At 41.4% G+C, this 19,934-nt stretch overlaps 1 protein-coding gene across 1 annotated transcript in view; it reads left to right on the forward strand.

The window, feature by feature from the left end:
• Positions 1-592: 592 nt before the first annotated feature.
• pcdh7a (protocadherin 7a) overlaps positions 593-19,934 on the forward strand; it is a 40,338-nt gene continuing 20,996 nt past the window's right edge. Inside the window, exons 1-4 of the mRNA XM_077605601.1 lie at positions 593-1,024; positions 1,333-3,025; positions 3,741-4,917; positions 10,799-11,572. Of these exons, the coding sequence (XP_077461727.1) occupies positions 1,602-3,025; positions 3,741-4,917; positions 10,799-11,572 (3,375 nt within the window). The 5' untranslated portion in view covers positions 593-1,024; positions 1,333-1,601. The remainder of the gene's footprint in view (positions 1,025-1,332; positions 3,026-3,740; positions 4,918-10,798; positions 11,573-19,934) is intronic.

A 19,934-nucleotide genomic window follows, 5' to 3' on the forward strand; every position in this document is an offset into this window, starting at 1 on the left:
CAAAATAGCTGTACCAGCAAAAATATGACAGAGGTCTGCAATGGGCTGACAAAGCTGCATCACTCTCCTTTTCTTTCATGAATATCAAAATAAAGATGTTTGGCCAGCATGCATAAATGAGAAGAAGTGTGATGACTGCAGCCGGGACAGCATGCCATTTAATCTCACTATATGGCAGCATGCATGCAGGAGGGAGAGGGGGAGAGGGATGGAGATAGATACAGAAAGGGGTTAAGTTCTGTCCTCTGCAACCTACAAAGACCCACAAAATGAGTGAATGAGTTTGAAAATGTTGCAGTAGAGAAGTGGGCAGAAAGGGGGTGGGGGGGAGAGAGAGGGAGGGAGAGAGAGAGAGAGAGAGAGAGAGAGAGAGAGAGAGAGAGAGAGGAGAGAGAGGAGAGAGAGAGAGCGAGAGAGAAGGGGGGAGTGAGAGAGGGAGAGAGAGGGAGAGAGAGAGAGAGAGAGAGAGAGAGAGAGATAGAGAGAGAGAGAGAGAGAGAGAGAGAGAGAGAGAGAGAGAGAGAGAGAGAGAGAGAGAGAGAGAGAGAGAGAGAGAGAGAGAGAGGGAGAGAGCGAGAGAGAGGGGGGAGAGACAGAGATCGAGAGACAGCGACTGCAGCATCGCTGGTTACAGACAGCAGCGTTCCCCAATCGTGCAGGTGAGAGGGGAAAACTAAAGGAGGAGGAGGTTGAGGAACAGGAGGTGCAACTTGGGTGAGAGAGAGAATGCGGGACTCTTGGAAAAAGACGCATCTTCACTCGGTCCATTACCGTCATGGAGAGCAATGCTTAAACCGGCGAGAATTGGCTCGTAATTGATGCCCGTGCCGGGATCACCCGTTTCAGCTCGACAAGGAAGGCGTTAAATTAACAAGCCGTTGCTTTGTTACTTTTTAACCACTAGGAATGAGTTAAAGTGGCAACTACAGTGTCCCTTTCCAAGTTGCGCGTCGGAATCCGATGGCTTGGCACGTTGCTCCGCCACTGCGGGGAAAGAAAGCAAAGGCATCTGTCGGCTCTTAAGGTAAGACAAAAAAGTCAACAAGAAATACTTATAAACGGCTTCGCGATTCCGATTTTTCTTGTCGTTATTGCTCTGTCTTAGCACTGTCCGTGGGCAACGTAGAAAGCTCAGCTCGCTTCCTCTTTTGTGTGGATGGAGGTGCTGCATTGCAGTTTAGGTGAAGTGAGACACGCGAGTGAAAAAAAAACTGCTGTCCCATATGTGACTGGAATAATCAAAAGTGACGAGTAATAACTGCTATTACATTTAAAGTTGTCCTGCCAGTTGATCAAAGGTTTCTTTGTCTGTTGTCTTTCTTCTTTCCTCAGAACGTTGGCTTTCAATATCAATATATATCACGTGATTTGAAGAGCCCAGCAGAACCAAGACTGAGTTGTATTATAAGTTGTTAAGACAGGAGGTGAAAGAAGGAATTTATTACATATCAGCAATTGGTGGCACAGACTGCCAGTCAGAAAGAAGAAAGAATACATCAAACAACCACGCTTGTGGGCTACTCGCAAAATATAAACAGCACTGAACCAGTGATTCAAGGGGAAAACATTGTGGAGAGAGGCAAGCGGAACAGGACGGAGCCATGCATAGACTTGGTGCAGTGCACTCCTCGGCGCAGGCTCTCAGCCTCGTGGTCTTCTTGCTGCTGCAGCTGCTGACTCAGCTGCCAGGTGCACGCTCAGCTCTCCGGTACCGGGTAGCTGAGGAAGGTCCCCCTGACGTCAAGATAGGCAATGTGGCTGCAGACCTCGGCCTCACAGCTGGTACGGGCAGCGGGGACGTCACCTTCGCTCTGGAGAGCGGCTCTGAGTTTTTCAAAATCGACAATGTGACCGGCGAGCTAACGACAGGGCCGAGGCGCATCGACAGGGAGAAGATGCCCCAATGCCAGATGATTTTTGATGAAAACGAGTGTTTCTTGGACTTTGAGGTGTCGGTGATTGGCCCCCTGCAAAGCTGGGTGGACTTGTTTGAAGGTCGTGTTGTCATCACAGACATCAATGACAACACACCTTCCTTCCCCTCACCAGTGCTCCAGCTCTCAGTGGAGGAAAATCGTCCTATAGGCACACTTTACCTGCTTCCCACTGCTACGGACAGAGATTTTGGACGAAACGGTATAGACAGGTACGAGCTGATCCAAGAGGGCGCCACCGGGTCCAGTTCGGCAAGACGCACCACAGGGGGAAATCCCATTGGTAGGGTAGATGGCCTTGGAGACAGGAGGGGTAGGAGTGGAGATAATGTGGGAGGAGCCAGGAGTACCGTGTTTGAACTCCAGGTGGCAGATATACCAGATGGTGAAAAACAACCACAACTCATCGTCAAAGGTACGTTGGACCGTGAGCAAAAAGACTCTTATGAACTGATTCTGCGGGTTCGAGATGGAGGAAACCCTCCACGATCATCTCAGGCTCTACTGCGAGTGTCCATAACAGATGTGAATGACAATAGCCCACTCTTCGAAAGGCCAACATATGAGGCGGAAATGGCAGAAAATGCACCTCCAGGAACACCAGTATTGCAGGTTAGAGCTTCAGACCGTGATATTGGTGTGAACGGTCAGGTGGAGTATGTCTTTGGAGCGGCTACAGAATCGGTCAGGCGGCTGCTACGACTAGACGAGGCAACTGGATGGCTGAGCGTTCTTCACAGGATCGACCGGGAAGAGGTGGCCCAGCTGAGGTTTACAGTCACAGCTCGAGACCGAGGTCAGCCACCACGCACTGATCGAACCACAGTCATCTTGGCAGTACGTGATGAAAACGACAACGTCCCAGTCGTAGAGATTCGAAAGATTGGGCGAATCCCAGTGCGAGATGGAACAGCATTGGTACCTGAGAACGTTCTGGTAGACACCCCAGTCGCTCTGGTTCAGGTCTCAGACCGAGACCAAGGAGAGAATGGAGCTGTGACATGTACAGTTGTAGGAGACGTCCCTTTCACACTAAAACCTGCGGGTGAAACAGCTCTCCCACCATTACCTGCAGATGAAGCCTTTGACAGGTGAGTCAAAAAAAGGTGAAATGTAGATACACAAGAAGCTTAGATTGGTCATAATAATGGACTAAAATAATTTTACGATACAAATAAATCAAGGAGAGAGTGATAAAGCATGTTAAGTCAGGACGAAAATGATACACCACTGTATCAAAGCAAAAGAAACAACAAAAAGTGTTAGTCCTTGCATTTTGTTGCCAAAAGTGTTTAAACAAATTGTACATTCCACAGAGATTCCAAGTGTTGTTTATTCCATTTTTATCCAAGTTCAAGTGAGCCATTCGTTTACTTAAAATCAGAGTAGATAAAATGCCACGCTATCTGTAAAACTAGATCATAAATATTCAATAAAGTCAAGGGTTTTCTGACTCATTTAGTAGTATTACTGAAACAGTGCTTACTCCAAATGTCAGTGCTTTCAAGCCAGTTGTAAAACAATTTCTTTAAGTGAATGTCAGGAAAACACAAAGTAGAGTAAGCATTAGAAAATCAAGAACTTGCTAATATTTGGTTTATAATAGGGCAAAGTAGGTAACGGATAATGCTTCTCTTTAATTCTTATCTAAGAGTTTTGACTTATAAATTGACCTCAGGCACAAAAGAATGTGAATGCAAACACTCAGTTGACTGAATAATGGCATGTATATTCTTTGAAATACCTATTGAAAGGCCCCTGGATAGATATACAGTAGACTACATAATCCTATTTTTTTTTTCACAGGAACAAGAAAAAATTCTTCCTGCATACCTCAGCTTTGCTGGACTACGAGGTCACCAAAGAGTACAGCGTCACCATTGTGGCAGTAGATTCTGGAAGCCCTAGTCTTTCCAGTAACAGTTCACTGATGGTGCGAGTTGTTGATTACAATGACCATCCCCCTGTCTTTGCCCAAAGTGTCGTGGAGGTCCACTTTGCAGAAAACAACTCCCCCAACGAGAGAGTCGTCACCGTGGTGGCTGCTGACGCAGACAGTGGCAAGAATGCAGAGATTGCATATTCACTGGATTCTGCTGCAAACGGGCCATTTTACATAGATCCCGATAACGGGGACATCCGTGCTACTGTTGTTTTGGACCGAGAGCAGAGAGAGAGGTATGAACTCAAAGTTATTGCGAAGGACAAGGGCACCCCTTCTCTACAAGGTTCAGCTACTGTTGTTATTCAGGTGACTGACCGCAACGACAATGCGCCAAAGTTTGTTCAGGAGGTTTTTACCTTCTATGTGAAAGAAAATCTGCTCGCCAACAGCCCAGTTGGCATGGTCACTGTGACTGATGACGATGAAGGTGAGAATGCAGAACTCACCCTTTTTGTTGAAATGGATGGACAAGATGAGAAGGAGTCAGGGGATAAAACTGTGAGAGATAATGAAAAGCAGGAGCAAGAGCAGGTATTCTCCATTGAGAATAACACTGGCACCATTTTCTCCACTTTGTCATTTGACCGTGAAAAGCTTTCCACCTACACCTTTCGAGTACGTGCGGTCGACGGAGGAGAGCCTCGGAAAACCGCCACGGCCACCGTGTCACTCTTTGTGACCGATGAGAATGACAACGCCCCCTCCATCACATCCCCAGCCAATGAGTCCTATACATTGCTCCCACCTGCTAGTAGTGCCCGCACAATAGTGAGAACCGTGACAGCCATCGATTCTGACATGGGTCCAAATTCAGACCTTCACTATGCCTTAGTTGGGGGGAATCCTTTCAGATTGTTTGAGATCGGTCATTCCAATGGTGTCATCACACTGGCAGAGCCACTGGAGCGTCGTCATAAAGGTCTGCATCGCCTGGTGGTCAGGGTCAATGACAGCGGGACCCCTTCGTTGTGTGCTACTGCCCTGGTCCATGTTTTCATCAATGAAAGTTTGGTGAATGCCTCCCTGGTAGACGTACAGGTAAGATTTTCATGCAATATTGCACCCACACCTGCTCACGAGGCTTTTTCTAGTATGCAGAACTTGAATGAAAATAATCTTAGTTAGAAGAGGCAATGATCTGTTCTGTTTTGGTTTGTGCAGATTGTTCTACTGCGATGGTAATGATAGCCAGACATGATTCTGTCCTCTGACCCATTCCAATAATGGCCGCACTGATAAGGCATTACAAAAGGGAGAGTGCTAATTAAAACTGATTGTAGCGGTTTAAACTAAAGTGGTGAATCTATTATTTTCCTGATAGAATTAAATAAATGGATTCTCCACTCTGGGTTTGCAATTTTTTTTTACCATTTTTAGGACTTTAAGTGTATCTATATTTGTCCCAGATAAAGAATCCCATTTATCTTTTGAAAACTATTGGCAGAGCTGACTTCTTTGTTGTTTGAATCCTGCAGGAGGGTTTTCTTTGTCCAGTATGACTTCTCTTGGTGCTGGGGTGTTTAAAATAACAGTTATTACTGAAGTGGCTCTTCTTTTTGCGGTACATTGAAGGCAGAGCTGAGGGAAATAGGTGTGTGTATGTGTGTTTGTGAGTGTGTGTGTGGGGTATGAGTGAGTGAGGGGTAGAGAGGATGGTAGTCCCAAAGCATTAACAGAGAGAGCGACTGACTCCCAGAGTCAGCTGAAGTATGTTAGTGTGAATGGAATCTGCACTTATGCAGGGTCGCTTTGCCATAGCAGGCTTGAATATTGATGAGATTTAGGCATTTCTGTTGTATCATGCTGCACATGCCGTGCATTAGTATTCAGACATAAAACAAAGTACCTGAGAACAAGGCACAACTCTAAATAAGTCATTTTACGAGCAGAATGAGCAGTACATGAAGAAAATAAAACATCTGCACCCATTAAATAATGCGGTCTTTTGGAACTAAAAAGTTTTGTACAAAGAGGAGTAGGCTTGTAGAGTCAATTGACTAAACATAACAGAATTGCCTTTACAACAGGAACAACCACAGAATTCCAAACAAAGATAATGTACTAGTGCCCTCCCTGTTTTTCTTCCCTATGGTCATTATATTAATAAAATCCCCACCCCGTTATGCATGAAAAAATGCTCAGTTAATCTACAAATGCTGAAAAGTAATGACCACAAAAATTCCCTCTGGTGTGCATCAAGTAAATTGAACTGACTACTAATTAATTCGGCTCAGAGATTATGTGGTGATGTTGTTTATTGCAAAAAGAGTGTTATTTTATCCCACAAGGTGGTGTAGTTTGGAGAGGTTTTCTGCAAAGCAAAGGTTTTCCAATGTGCATAAATCATGTACATACATACATTTACTTTGATGTGAATAGTGAGGAACTAAAATGGCGAAGAAGCATTTGAAAGGAAAATGACACTCCCTGTTAGCAATAGGCATTTGAATAAATGTTCCCAATTGAATATTTTGCAGAATATTCATGTGATTGATTAGATGTTCTGAATTAAGACAATACCACCTAAAAAAAGATGCGTGGTAGGCCTGTTGAACAAAATTGCCCCTAGGTATGAGCGTGAGCATGAATGGTTGTCCGTCTCCTCGTGCCCTCCGATTGGCTGACCACCAATTCAGGGTGGCCCCCGTTTGGTGCCCAAAGTCAGCTGGGATAGGCTCCAGCACCCCTTGTGACTCTTGTGAGGATGAGCGGCTCTGAAATTGAATGAATTAATAATTAATCAATCGTCATTTTCTCATTCACATTGTATGTGCATCCATGTGCCCATTTTCAGCAGATGGATAAACAGACCACAGATTCTAGCTTAATATCCCCTAAAGCGATCTCTGGATCTCTGCTTAAATGGTTCTTCGTCTGTCAATGTATGAATTAACAAATGACCTCAAGGTGGATTGCATAGGATTTCTCATGGATTTTTTTTATATGCTGGGACTTTTATTTTTTAACTCACCTCTGTAGACAATTTTGCATCCATAAAAAATATTTTAAGCCAACAATTGAGTGAAGATGTAAGGCATAGTAGCATTGGGTATTCAGTAATCATCCTTAAAATGATAAAGGTATTACTTATGAGTAGATTTATGAGGCCAAACTGGAAAACAAAAGACCTTTAAGGGCTATTACAACGGAACATTTGTTAAGTGTTGTGACAATAGTGCTGACAAGTGGCATCAAAAACAATGGGCCTAAGTGACTTGGACCATTGAGTCCAACAAAAGGCTAAACTGTGTCCAAGCTTGTATGAATGGTGTCTTTGATTACCATAGACATAGTTTAGTATGGTTGTAGAGAGGGACTTTTTTGAAGTAATGAAGTAAAATTCAGTCAAGAGTCTACCTCATACTGAAGCCATACTGAGTGGCAAATAAGATGCCCGATGTAATTAGTCAGGAAATATGCCCCAGCATCATGTCAGGAAATTGGTCTTTTTTTTTAACCGGCACAGTTGGTGTTGGTTAATTAGCAACAATGGTGATTTTGAGCTGGTTATGTTAGGTATTTTTACTGTGGTACATCCTAAGCAAGCTTTATAAAAAAGACTGTGGATTGTTGTACATAAGAGAGCTGAAGATGTAATAGGTTAGCTGTGCATCTAAAAAGGGACTGATAATTCTTGCGACAAGTAGAGGTTTCAAAATAAAGGATAAAAGTAACATAAATGGAAAAGGTCAGTGTCAAATAATACACACACAAAAAAAAAATCTTTCATTAATAAAATACAATTGTCGTTAGAGTTCAACTAGAATGCTACATCACAGGATGACACATGAAGAACCTGTAATATTTCTGTAGAGTTAAGGCATATCCTGTATTCTGATTGAATGGATGATTTGTTTAAAATATTTTTGCTCACTGATAAAAGCTCAATATGGCGAGTGTCACATTTAGTCTCTTATTCTTAGTCAATAAAAAGTAAATGAAAATTTTAAACATTTATTTCATTAAAAAATATTATTATTGTCATTTTAAGATTTAATTGGTATTTTTATGCCACTGTGTGTGGTTTAAAACGTATTTTTGGTTCGCAACTCTGTATAAACACGTTGATGCAAGGGTTCTTTATCCTTCATCATTAAAAGAAGTAGTACTTGACACTTGCCTTGTCAAAGGTTCGACACTTCACACAATCCCCACCTGGATAATTAAGTGATGAATTAATTATAATGGCTTACGCCTCCGAACTGCAAGCTCTGTTGCGAATGCACGCAGCTACAAATGAGATCTGTATTTGAATTTTGATCAGTATTATGGTCATAGTAGCTGGATTGGTGATCTGAATCCGACAATTCTCAGGAAAGCTGTATGTAAATGCTAGTGTTACACTCTTAACTTTATGTAGCTTAATTTAAGACAGTGTGTATACACTGTAATTTTAAAACTATAAGAGGCTGCACGAGTGTCTTACAGTGATATACATTTTTTAGTGTTGTGTATGTATGTATGAATGTATGTATGTATATATGTATGTATATATATAGTATATATATATACATACACATACATACATATATACATAGTATATACATAAGGCTGTTGATTAAATGATTAAACTTAAGCCTTATAGGATAACATATGAAACAAGTTGAACGTTTATTTATTTTTGTACTGCAAAATCCTGACCGCCCGCTTACCTTAATCCTCACTTTTTCTTCAATTCATTCATGCAAAGTTTTATTAGAATGCCACCATAATTTTGCTGGGATTACTTGAGTATATAATTTCCAGCCTTGACAAGAGAGAAAAAATTGTCACATGAGCTTTGAGAGTCATGTCAGGGCAACATAATGAGGTGTCTAACGAACAGTCAGCTTACACTGTGGAGCAATGTAAGTGCTGACATACATATAAGCCCTCGTTTCTGTTTCAGTTGCCTGTGGAAAAAAACTGTTTTAGGATAGCTTTCTAAAGTATATATTGACTAGATTCCTCTGTCCGATTAGAATGGTAGATGTGTAAAAGGCCATTGTCATGTACTGAGAAAAAGTCCATCAGTAAGTACCACTTTTATTACAAAATGTAGATTATGTGTTCTCATTGATCTCTGTGTAAATGATACTGTAACTGGAAAGTAATACTCATCATTAAATCATGTTTTAAGTGTTAAACATAATGAGCCAAACAGCCTACCATAAACGGCAGGAATGTATTGGAGCCTTACACATCACTATCCTTACAAATCTCCATGGAAAAATAAGGATAACAAATCCATCATAAATCCACTCCCACACTTGCCTTCACAATACCAGCTTTGTCTGTTAAAGAGACAGCTCTTGGAATGGGGATGCAGTCATTTTCTTCCATTTATGTGTTTTGTGTCCTTTTTTTATGTATTGATATTTCCATTTTCACCATACAACCTTGGACTTTACACATTCAAATGTCTCTAAACATCTAGTTTAAGTGACATTACATTTAAATTATATAGTCTGAGTATATCTCGGCCAACTGAGCACATACGACACAGTGATGGGTTTAATTTAGATGAAGATGCTCTTTGGTAATTCTCTGTGTTTTACCCCAACCGTGTCATTGTTGACTAAAGATTTAAAAAATAGTAATAATAATAATAATCTCTTGGCAGCACATTTGTTTAAGTGGTTATATCTGGTGGCACACAGGTGTAATGTTCTGTGTGGAATTCTGTTTTGGCGACACATTTAAGTGACAATCACAATGTCTTGTCCACACCATAGCAATGCATTCTTTTTACCCTCTTAGCTATAGTGTATTTTGAGTGGCTTTTACATTGTGGAATGTGTTGAATAATATGTCAAACAACTCAGTTTAAATGTTTTTGCTGTAGTCCTGTAGTTTCTCTAATAATGAATACTTCTTGAAGCAGATCAACCTCCAATTAGTTTTGCTTTTAGAGTTTTTCCCATATAAAATGATGGCAATTGAAATTTGTTCCATAGTAAATCTCTACCTCCAATGCAATGTATTAAGTAGCATTCCACCATTCTTCTGAGGCCTTTTTGTCAATGCACATTTGTACAATGAAATTGAAATGCTCTTTAAGGACCAGATAAAATAGTGCAGAAAGTAGGCTTGGGTATTGAGATAGAAAATGAATACAAATATGTAAAAATATATATATGTATTACACAAAGTGGAGTTAACAAAATATATTTTAAACAGTTCTGCTCGATTCAGGCAATATAGAAAATACCTAGGTTAAATTGGGACTTTGTGTTATGAGGAAGGTATCAGGTCTCGAGAAGAAACAGTTCCCCAGGCTCCTTTTTTGTTTCTTAGTCACCTGTATCTTTGCCCAGAAGGGAGAAGCTCAAACAGGTGAAAGGTGACAGGAGAAATTCTCACCTGTTCGAAATAGATGTTGACTGATCGACAGTCACAGTCATTTAACTTTTCTTCTTTAAAATTTAGAGAAAATACTAATCTCACTACATTTTCATATACAGTAACAGTAAAAGAAGTATTCTTCCTCATTGTTTTATTTTTATTTTTTTAACTATGACATTTTTTACTTCTTTCTGTAGTCAAAGCAGGCACTACAGAAGGTGCAGCACAATGCTTTGTATTTTCCAGGACCTATATTTTAGAAAGTGAAATATCAGATATTACTTTGGGGGGGGGGTGTCTGATTGATGTAATTTCCTTTAATTTAATAGATGAAGATCATGGAAGCCATAGTAATTGATTATTTGTAGTCAGGGAAAGTGATTTGATTATAAAGGAACCACTTTTTATTCAAATTGCTTTGTGTATGTCCTGTATGTGAAAGAGCTGGTTGATTTACTCATGTTTAGTTCAGGCTGTAGGAATCTTATTCTAATTTAGGTTAGAGAGTTTGCAGACAATAAATATATTGATTTGGACCTAGGTTTGAGATTCACCCTTCTAACACGGTGCCAATTTCTTGTTCCTTTCATTACAGGTAAGCAGAAGCTTACTTGCTCCACTGTCACTGGACATTGCAGGGGATCCAGACAGTGATCGCGCATTAGGTAAACAGCGTCTCAGCGTCGCTATTGGTGTCCTGGCAGGAGCTGCAGCTGTCATCCTGGTCATCCTCCTAGTAGTCACAGCAAGGCAATGTGGCGTTCAAGGCAAGAATGGTTATGAGGCTGGCAAGAAAGAGCCAGAAGAAGATTTCTTCAGTCCATCAGGGGCTCAACCACAGGTTGGTCGTGGCAGCGGATCAGACCGAGGCCGGAAACCTCGACGGGACAAGCGTAATGGTGGTGGCACAGCAGCTGGAGCTGGCAAGTCGGACAGGTCACTCTACAGTGGTATTGTCACTGTGAACGGACTTCGCCGCCATGCCAATGATGATGAAGAGGAAGATATCAGTGGCGCAAGTGAGCGTCTGGCAGCTCGCTACTGCGCTGTAGACGGTGACCCCGGCAGCCCACGAATGGGTGGTGGCAGACGGCACCAGTCAAGCCCGGATTTGGCCAGGCACTACAAGTCTAGCTCACCTCTCCCAGCAGTCAACCTCCAACCACACTCCCCTCCAGCTGAAGGAAAGAAACATCAGGCAGTTCAGGAACTGCCACCCTCCAACACGTTTGTTGGCAGTGGGGTCTGCGTCGGGAGCACCGGCTCCAGCTGCAGCAGTGGGGGCAGTGGAAATGGAGACGCCATGTCACTGGGATCAGACCAGTGCTCAGAATATGGATGCCAGACTGGGAACAAGTACAACAAACAGGTAGAACACTCCCAAAGGTCACTTAAGTTACATTTCTACTAATTTGCTTTGACAAAGTTCCCCCGTTATTGTTTAAAGTCAAACCGATGCTAACCATTGACACTAAACCACCACTTTGTGTCTAGCTGTCATGTTCTTTGTCCGCTTGACACCGCCTGATCGCTGTCGTCTCCTCCCTCACTCACACGTCTTCTCATTTACACACCAGCCGACATAGTGTACCACACACTCCACAGCTCACATCTAAATACCGTTTTATCTCTGCAAAATAGCTTCCAGTGTGTGCGCAGACACACACAGACTTATTTCAGAATCCTAAGCCTTTGAGCCATGTGTGGGTACCCTGCTGTCCAAATGTGTGTGTGCACTTAACATCATATATTGGCAGGATCTGAAAAAAGGGATGCAAAGGGAACCCCCCACTGGACTTTGTAAATCTGCGTGTTTTTGTTTGTATAAAACCCGGACGTGTTCACAGGGTGAACAGTCGGAGGAGTGGGCGCATAGTTGGCTCCAACAGGCTAATTGGTTATATTGTGCATCAATTTGTTCTGTCAAACGCTTGTTAAAAAGAAATACATGTGTATATATTATCATAAATGTGCATTCCTTGACTGTTGCAGGTGCAAAGCTATTAAAAAAGTAGTGCCACGCCTGTGCAGAGGATTTTGCAACGAAAAGGCAGTCCATCTGGCATATAAATACTTCATCAAGATCAGCTCAGTCCATCTATAGTAACACACATACGCTTCATCTATCAACTTCGATGCACTGACACAGCGTGGTCTCGGCAGTCCAAGGGGAGTCCTGCACTGAGTGATGATTGAGTGACAGCTTAGCCATCTTAAAGGGGTAGCGTCTTGCTTGCGTGACTGGCGGCTCAACATTTATCCTCTCCATAGTGGAAAAAGTGCTGACGTGGTCATTAAAAGAGAACCAGAGGAGCTTGTTGGGCTAATCAATTCATACACAGGGCCCGCTGATCCTGCTCAATGCAGACACATACACACACATACACGCAAATGCAAAAGCGCACACAAAATAATGTACACACACTTCTGAGGTTAATCCATTACGAAGTCAATCCTCTTAATCTGCCTTTCCCAGGGTAAGAAAATGCTTACTGGGAGAGTTTTGGTCTTCATGCTTACGTGCATTCAAAACATGCCAACACATATTAAGGGATACGCAGACACTCAAACTGACAATGTAATGAATTATTCACCATACGGGGTAATTAACTCCTCTGCAGCAGGCTAGGGTGTACCCTTTAGATGCAAGTCTTCCTCCAAAAGTTCTCACACTCAGCTGATGCTTGTACGAATCTAAATTTGTAAACACAAACCACTTCTACATGTGGGTTTGTGTTGGTGAGGGTCTGACTTTTTTCTTTTGGGACTACTTAATTCAAATGAATTTTAAATGTGAATGTAAGGCAACACTGGTCTCTGGGACAAAAAGGTGCTGAATGTAAGCCCAATGTAGGAAGCTGGGCTGCTGACAGATAGATTACAGAGCGGATGTACAGGAGTGGAAAAAATTTATAGGAAAGCAAGGACATGAATTAAGCAAGATGGGAAGAAGTTTCAATCCCAGAGTTACTTTCATGGGTCAGCAAAAACAATAATCTGTAAAGAAAAAAAATCATCATGTAATGTCAGCCTATAAGAGCCACTAGGGAGATTCAAATAAAGGGAAATAATGGTCGAAACCGCTGAAAAAAACAATTGGGCTTCCTGGATGAGATGCTGCATTGCATCTGAATAAAAACTGCGGCAGCCCAATCGTTGACCTGTTATTTTTTTTAAATACCAGGAAAGCGCAGGAGCCAGAGGCACTACATTCTTTTGCTATTCATTTGTCCCTGCCATGCTTCTGAATGTACAATCTCAATCTTAACATCTGGAGCAAATTGTGTTGCATCAGGAACAAACATCTATTAAAAGATGAACTGAGGATGAATGTCAAGGGCACCGTTACCAGAGATAGAGAGTTTCCACTTACTGTGTTACATATAAAGAATAGGGTGAAAATGGCAAAAGTTGATTTGCCGTGGTGACCCTCCACGACACACGCATTTTCTAAACCTCTTATCCTCACCAGGGTTGCCGTATCAGTATTAGTGCTGAGATAATAAAAAAAACAATTGTAAATATTAACCGATTATCATTTTCGACACTATTGTTTCGACAATGCTATGAAATAAGTATTAAAAATATATTTTTATTGTCTCTTTTAGCTTCCTGGGATGCAGAGTTGTTTTGCAACTATTGGTAGATATTTAGGAAATGGCTTCTGTCATTTAGCGACTAAACAGAATGCTACACCTACGAGTACACCCATCCCCTAAAAATATGATATAAATGGAAATAAAATTCAAAACTGAGAAATTAATCTCTCTTGAATCTACACTTGTGGTTAATATATAGCAATTTTTGCGGGTGGATCACTTGGCTTTTTCTCAAGATGTCAAATGATCCTACCATGTGATTTAAATTTTTTAATACCACTTAACAAATGAATGACTAGATAGTTAGTTACTCTTTTTCTCCTGCTATTTGCATCTCATTTTTTACTTCCAAATACATTTCATTAAAAATAAAAAATTGGATGATAGCTTCCAGGCAAATGGAGCAATGGGGAGATTGAGGGAGAAAGAGAATGAGAGAGGAAGGGCCTGGTTTGGCTTGTAGCCAAAGAGCGAGAGTAGACTGCTGAGATGTGGGTCATCAGGATACCCGGTGGCATCAGAACACATTAATGATCACAGCGGTCAGATGGCAATGTAGTCAATATGGGCAAAGTGGCCTCGTTTTGCCCTCAAACCTCTGGCACCACACACACACACACACACACGTGCCCAACCGCACACACACATCATCATCCAACCATTCTTCCTGGCTAATAGCCGTGATCCATTCTTAGATATGTCCATCCATTCATTAATTTGCAGTTCACTTTGGTACTTTTTTGTGGGGATAATACATAACATTTTATGGTACTGTGTAATGTAACCAGGAGGAATACTTTTCACGCAGACGCAGCACTTTTTTTCTCCCTTTTTACCTCTAGTTCGACTTTCACCTTTGTCACTTGTCATGGTCCCCCGCTGTACTTGCCATATGCGTGGGCAGGCTACCTTTGTGTTGTCCTTCGGCCTGCACTGACCTCAAATACATGGACTCAGCGTTTTCACTACTTTTACTGTAGTGAGCAATTTCTAAGTCAGATTGAGTTCATTGGTTGAGAGTGCCACAAAGGCACTATTGAACCGGCGAGAACCCCCTCCCGCCCCATCCACATGCACGCACACCTAAAGACTAATCAATGGCCCATTAACAAGGCCAAGACTGCAGGTGGGTTGACATAGCAGTTTTTAGCTCCTTAGATGACAAAACTGAAGGTCATCCTCGTTTCTCACCACATCAGGCCCCTCTATGATTACACAGGCCAAGGACAAACTACAAGGCTGAGTTTGCCCCGAATAATCCGGACAGTCTTGTTCGTCTAATTGGACTGTATGGACGGATGTGGGTGAAGCGATTAGGTCTAAAGGATTATGAAATTGAAAAGCAGCTTTTCATTTCTGCGAAATCCCCTCAGGATTAAATATGATGAGCGTCTGTCATGGACTGACACCCGGACCGGCACGTCACTTGAGCACATCCGCACAGGCGCCTGCATTAAGGACATAGGGGTGAAGGCGCTGTCAGCCATGTAAGCGGGAAGCGCACAAGCCGCTCCTGTCCCTGTCGTCTCTCTAGCTGTACCACAGCCGCCATAACCGACCCGTAACCCCCTGTCAGGATGATACCAAAACACTGACACATTCGTTAAAGTCACAGTAAGTTCAGAGCACGCACTCGGCCGTACACCGGAAGGGGAGAGCTAGGTGGAAAGTTATGAGCAAGCGAAAGGTAAGTAGGACAAGGCAAACAAACTGTAGATCACCCATTAAAACACATGGATGTAGTGACCTGGAGACAAAAGATGCGAGGTGGGGAGGGTGGTGGTGGAGTTGGTGTAGTCAGTGGACATCATGGTGGGAACCTGAGCCATAAGAGTGGGAGAGGATTGGAAGGAAAAGTTGAAAAGTTCAAATGGATCCAGATGCTTGTTTTTGTTCAGCGCCTTGAGAATATTGATTTATAATTGACTCATAAAGAATCACAAGGGAATATTTTAGGTTGACAGATGCCTGCACACAGTTATGTTGTTCTAAGTAAAGATTTACGCCTGCACATTGATGTATTTTTCTTAAAACAAAAACTATTTACAGCAACAAGGATGAGGTACCTTTCTGCCTTGAACAGTTGGTGTTGTTTGTCTTCTGACTCAAAATGATAACATTTATTGTTTTCATTTTGTAATAATGAACATTTTGTAGATGTTCAACTCATCTTGGTTTCAATTACTATAGTGAGGCAGACACGTTAATTAATCTCTTCTGCATAAGATTCTAATTAGTAAATAAATAAATAAGGTGTCAGTCAGTTTGGGATGGTCTCTACTATATAGTTGTGAATAAAAGCAGAATCTGCACATGTAAATGCTCAGTTGACATATTAACAGTACGCTGAGACATTTGTTAGTTTAGGTCACGGTTCTCTTTAGCCATATTGAAACCTTATACACATGTGCTTATGGGTATTTTGTACACTACTGCCCTTGTAAACAGCCCACCCCTTATTTAGAAATCTAGCGTATTCCCAATACTTTTCTCCATGACAGGTACTCCATTGTCCATTATAATCTGCATGAGTCTAACTGCAGAAGTTGCCATGGCTCTCCACTTTAGAAAGAGATAGAGCGCTACTGCTGTGCTTCTTCTCCACACACATCATGTAAATCCACATGTCCTCCACGGGATATAAGGATTAAACCTCAAAAGGTTTTATTGAGGTATTTAGGTAAGGGTTAGGGCTACTTTAAAATCTTCACAGAAAAGATGTCAGTCATAAATCCTTACTATATATGACATTTAGTCACAATAGGTGTGTTGTTTCTCGAAGACAAAGCCTAAAAAGGAAATTAGAAGGCTTACAAAAGTCAGAGCAACAAAAGTGTTTTTTTCTCCTAGCATATCAAGGTCACCCTGGGGTTGGAATGTGATTGCAAGTTGCATTACTGTCTAGTCTGTTGAGCACACCAGATAAAACACACATGCTGATAATGTCACTGTGTTAGCAATTCCTCTCCTTGGCCTTTGTTTCAAGTTCTGTGAGAAAATGGCAAGAATGCGGGAAGGTCACTCACACTCACAGACAAGCTGGGGCATGGGATACGTGCCGCAGACTCCCTAAGATGTGTGATTGCAACACAAACAGACACCAAGAGAGCAGCTCAGTGAAGCCATGCTTTTATGAGTACATAATGATGCATAATTACACAAATCCATTTCTTATGCACATACTCCCCCTGCACCACAAGCTCTGATAGGAATGTGATGACACACAAGTCAGGATAAAAAAGTTTTCTAGCTCTTACATCAGTTTCCCCTTGCATTCCCTCAGGATGGAAACACACATGCGTGTGCATACAGTACATACTTGCGTACAATGGGGTACACAAAGGAATCCACACTAAGATGCTCCCTTTTATTTGCTTACTACAAGGTCCTCAGCTTTACAATGAAACTCTGCATTCAGCTCTTGTGCCTTATTGCATTATTGTAATAGCTATCTGGGACAATAACATTGTCCGATAACGCTAAACAAAAGACACTCTTCTTCACAGTGAACCCCAAATTTAAAAAAAAAATTGCTGGTCCGAGACTGCTATAAAACCCCTACCCAAATGTATCCCATGAATTAAGTGTTTGTTTTGATTCAGCTTGAACAAATTAATTTTAAATTGAACTAAACCATTTGAAAATGAACTACACCAGCATGTCTGATGGTTTCGAATCAAAATTAATGCTACTCATGTGGTAGTGTGTATTTTGACCCTGCCAGAATGTTGGATCAAGATGGAGTTTATTGGCCTCTGAGGGAAGGATTTTTATTATTGCCTTTCGACTATTAAGTTGTGATGGAAAAAATACTGATTATTTCTAACCCAAGTTCATGTTACTTGATAGCAAGATTAAACAAAATCACACATTTCCCCAAAGAAATTAGCTGTTATATCACATCTATCCCCAGCATACTGTTGTGGGAAAATATTTTGGCAATTGCTGAAACTGTGTTCACCAAATTTCCTTTTAAAGTACATTTTCAGAACCTAAGAATTTACACAGTTCACTGAGGGATACTAATTACTCAAGTGTGATTGACAAGACGCTTGCAAAATCCAGTGTGCGTACATTTTGTTGCTGATAACACCCGACAGTTGTTAAATTGTGGGAATTGCAGGACTGACCTTGACCTTTTAAGTATCTTATAACTGAATTATTAGATGTGATTGATGCATATACGTATAACGTGTTCACGTAGCAGGTAAAATTGTAATTTGTCCTTATAATATTTATATACTAACTTTAACTCATTGGCTGCCAAAGACCTTTTTTACTGGGTGAATTATCACTGCCGCCACTCCTGGTTAAAATGGGTTTGGTCATCTATCGCTGTCAATTGCAATACATTTATCTATTCTAGAGAGTTTTATGGACTGGCAAAAAGAGGGAAAAATGAGAGGAAATATTGAGCTCACTTAGAAAGTACGATCAAAACGGTGACAGAAATTGTTAAGCATACACTACAGATAGCGCAAGGGTTGAATTGTGTATTGCATTTGCACTACAGGACCATCTGTACACAAAGGGGCTATTTTTGAAAATGGTCTAGTAAAGTCTATTTTTCAAGCAGTGTGTGAAGAGTGACTGGCTGTTCCATAAACTGTACACCTGCACTCTCTGCTTCTGAACGCAGCATTCTGTAAATCAGCCAGTAAAAACTGTCCCTCCAATCCAACCACCCTCCTTCTGCCACTAACACGCACCCACACCAACATATGCGCACACACATCATCCACCGTCTGTCTTCCTTTTGATTGATTTCTTTGTTCCCTCAGAGTATGTTGATTTCTTTTATTGCTATCCATCTGGATAACTGGAGCCATCTTTTTAAAACCTGTTTTTTAATGACATGGACTTTTTTTAATACAACTTAATGGAGTCTTATATACACCAAATGGTTCCTAACAATCCACCCACACACTTCATTTTTTAGGCTATCATTTAAGTCAGCACCACTTTACCTTCATTTCTTTCATGCAATGACAGAACAAAAGAAAAGGCCTTAGTGGGAACATGGGAAATAAAACATAATTAAAGTTAAAATATATCTTTACTGGCAAACAAGAGCACTTTTATCACTAGACATCGACTTACTAGATATCGACTTACTCAATGCAGTGTGAGTGTAAAAAGACTTTGCAATGGGAAAGCTCTAGACCAAAGTGCATGGAGCCCCGGGTCTAATGTAGCCATATGTTTTAGGATTGTTCGGGGTAAATACTAGATAAATCACAAGATCAAAATGGAGATAGAAGAAGAGCAGTGGAGGTGTGGGATGAAAACAGAAAGTGTTGAGTAAAGACACATGGGATTGTTGCTCTTTGGCGATGACTGTGAGAGAAGAGTGATGCAGTGGAGCTATGCCGGTAGATGAGATGAAATAAGACGATGTGAAGGGAAAAAATATGATGTGTCAGTGCAATGAGTGGTTGGTACAGAAGGAACAAAAATATCCTGGAGAAAGATTGAAATGAAGAATGTGGGTTTAAGGTTAGTCCGAAGGGGCAGGCACGATCAGCGATAGAATAAAAACACTTTCTACCTACAGTTTTGAGGTTACATAAATATGAGTCGGCCGGCTGCTGCCTGCAGTGATGTTCCAAATATTAATATTGACCCATGCCTTTCTTAATCTATGTAAGCATTTATTTATAAATGGATTTTCTTTTTCCCCACTGTTTATTATGGTATCCAGGGAATGAGTAGACCAGCCATGAAAACTAATGTGGCTTTTCCGCATCCTTTTATTCATGTTTTTATTTTATTTTTTAATTGTGTCTTGCTCATTTAATGTGATGTAGAGAACTCTAAATGACCTTGTTTTGAATTGTGCTACACCATATTAATTTGCGACGACCGATGGTGCAGTGGTTCTTTCGCCTGACTTTGGTGTGGGTAATGTGGGATCGATTCCCACTCGGAGGCGGTGTGATTCTGAGTGTGAATGGTTGTCTGTCCCTATGTGTGTCCTAGGATGACCTGGTGACCAGAGTCAACCAGAATAGGCTCCAGCACACCGTGACGCCGACAAGAATAGGCGGTGTTGAAAATGACTGACTGAAATGAATTGGACTTGCCTTCACAAAAACTGCTTAAGAGCCCAACAGCAACAAATATATTTGGTCA

Source organism: Stigmatopora argus, chromosome 7, assembly GCF_051989625.1.
Source record: "Stigmatopora argus isolate UIUO_Sarg chromosome 7, RoL_Sarg_1.0, whole genome shotgun sequence".
In the NCBI taxonomy this organism is placed as follows: domain Eukaryota; kingdom Metazoa; phylum Chordata; class Actinopteri; order Syngnathiformes; family Syngnathidae; genus Stigmatopora; species Stigmatopora argus.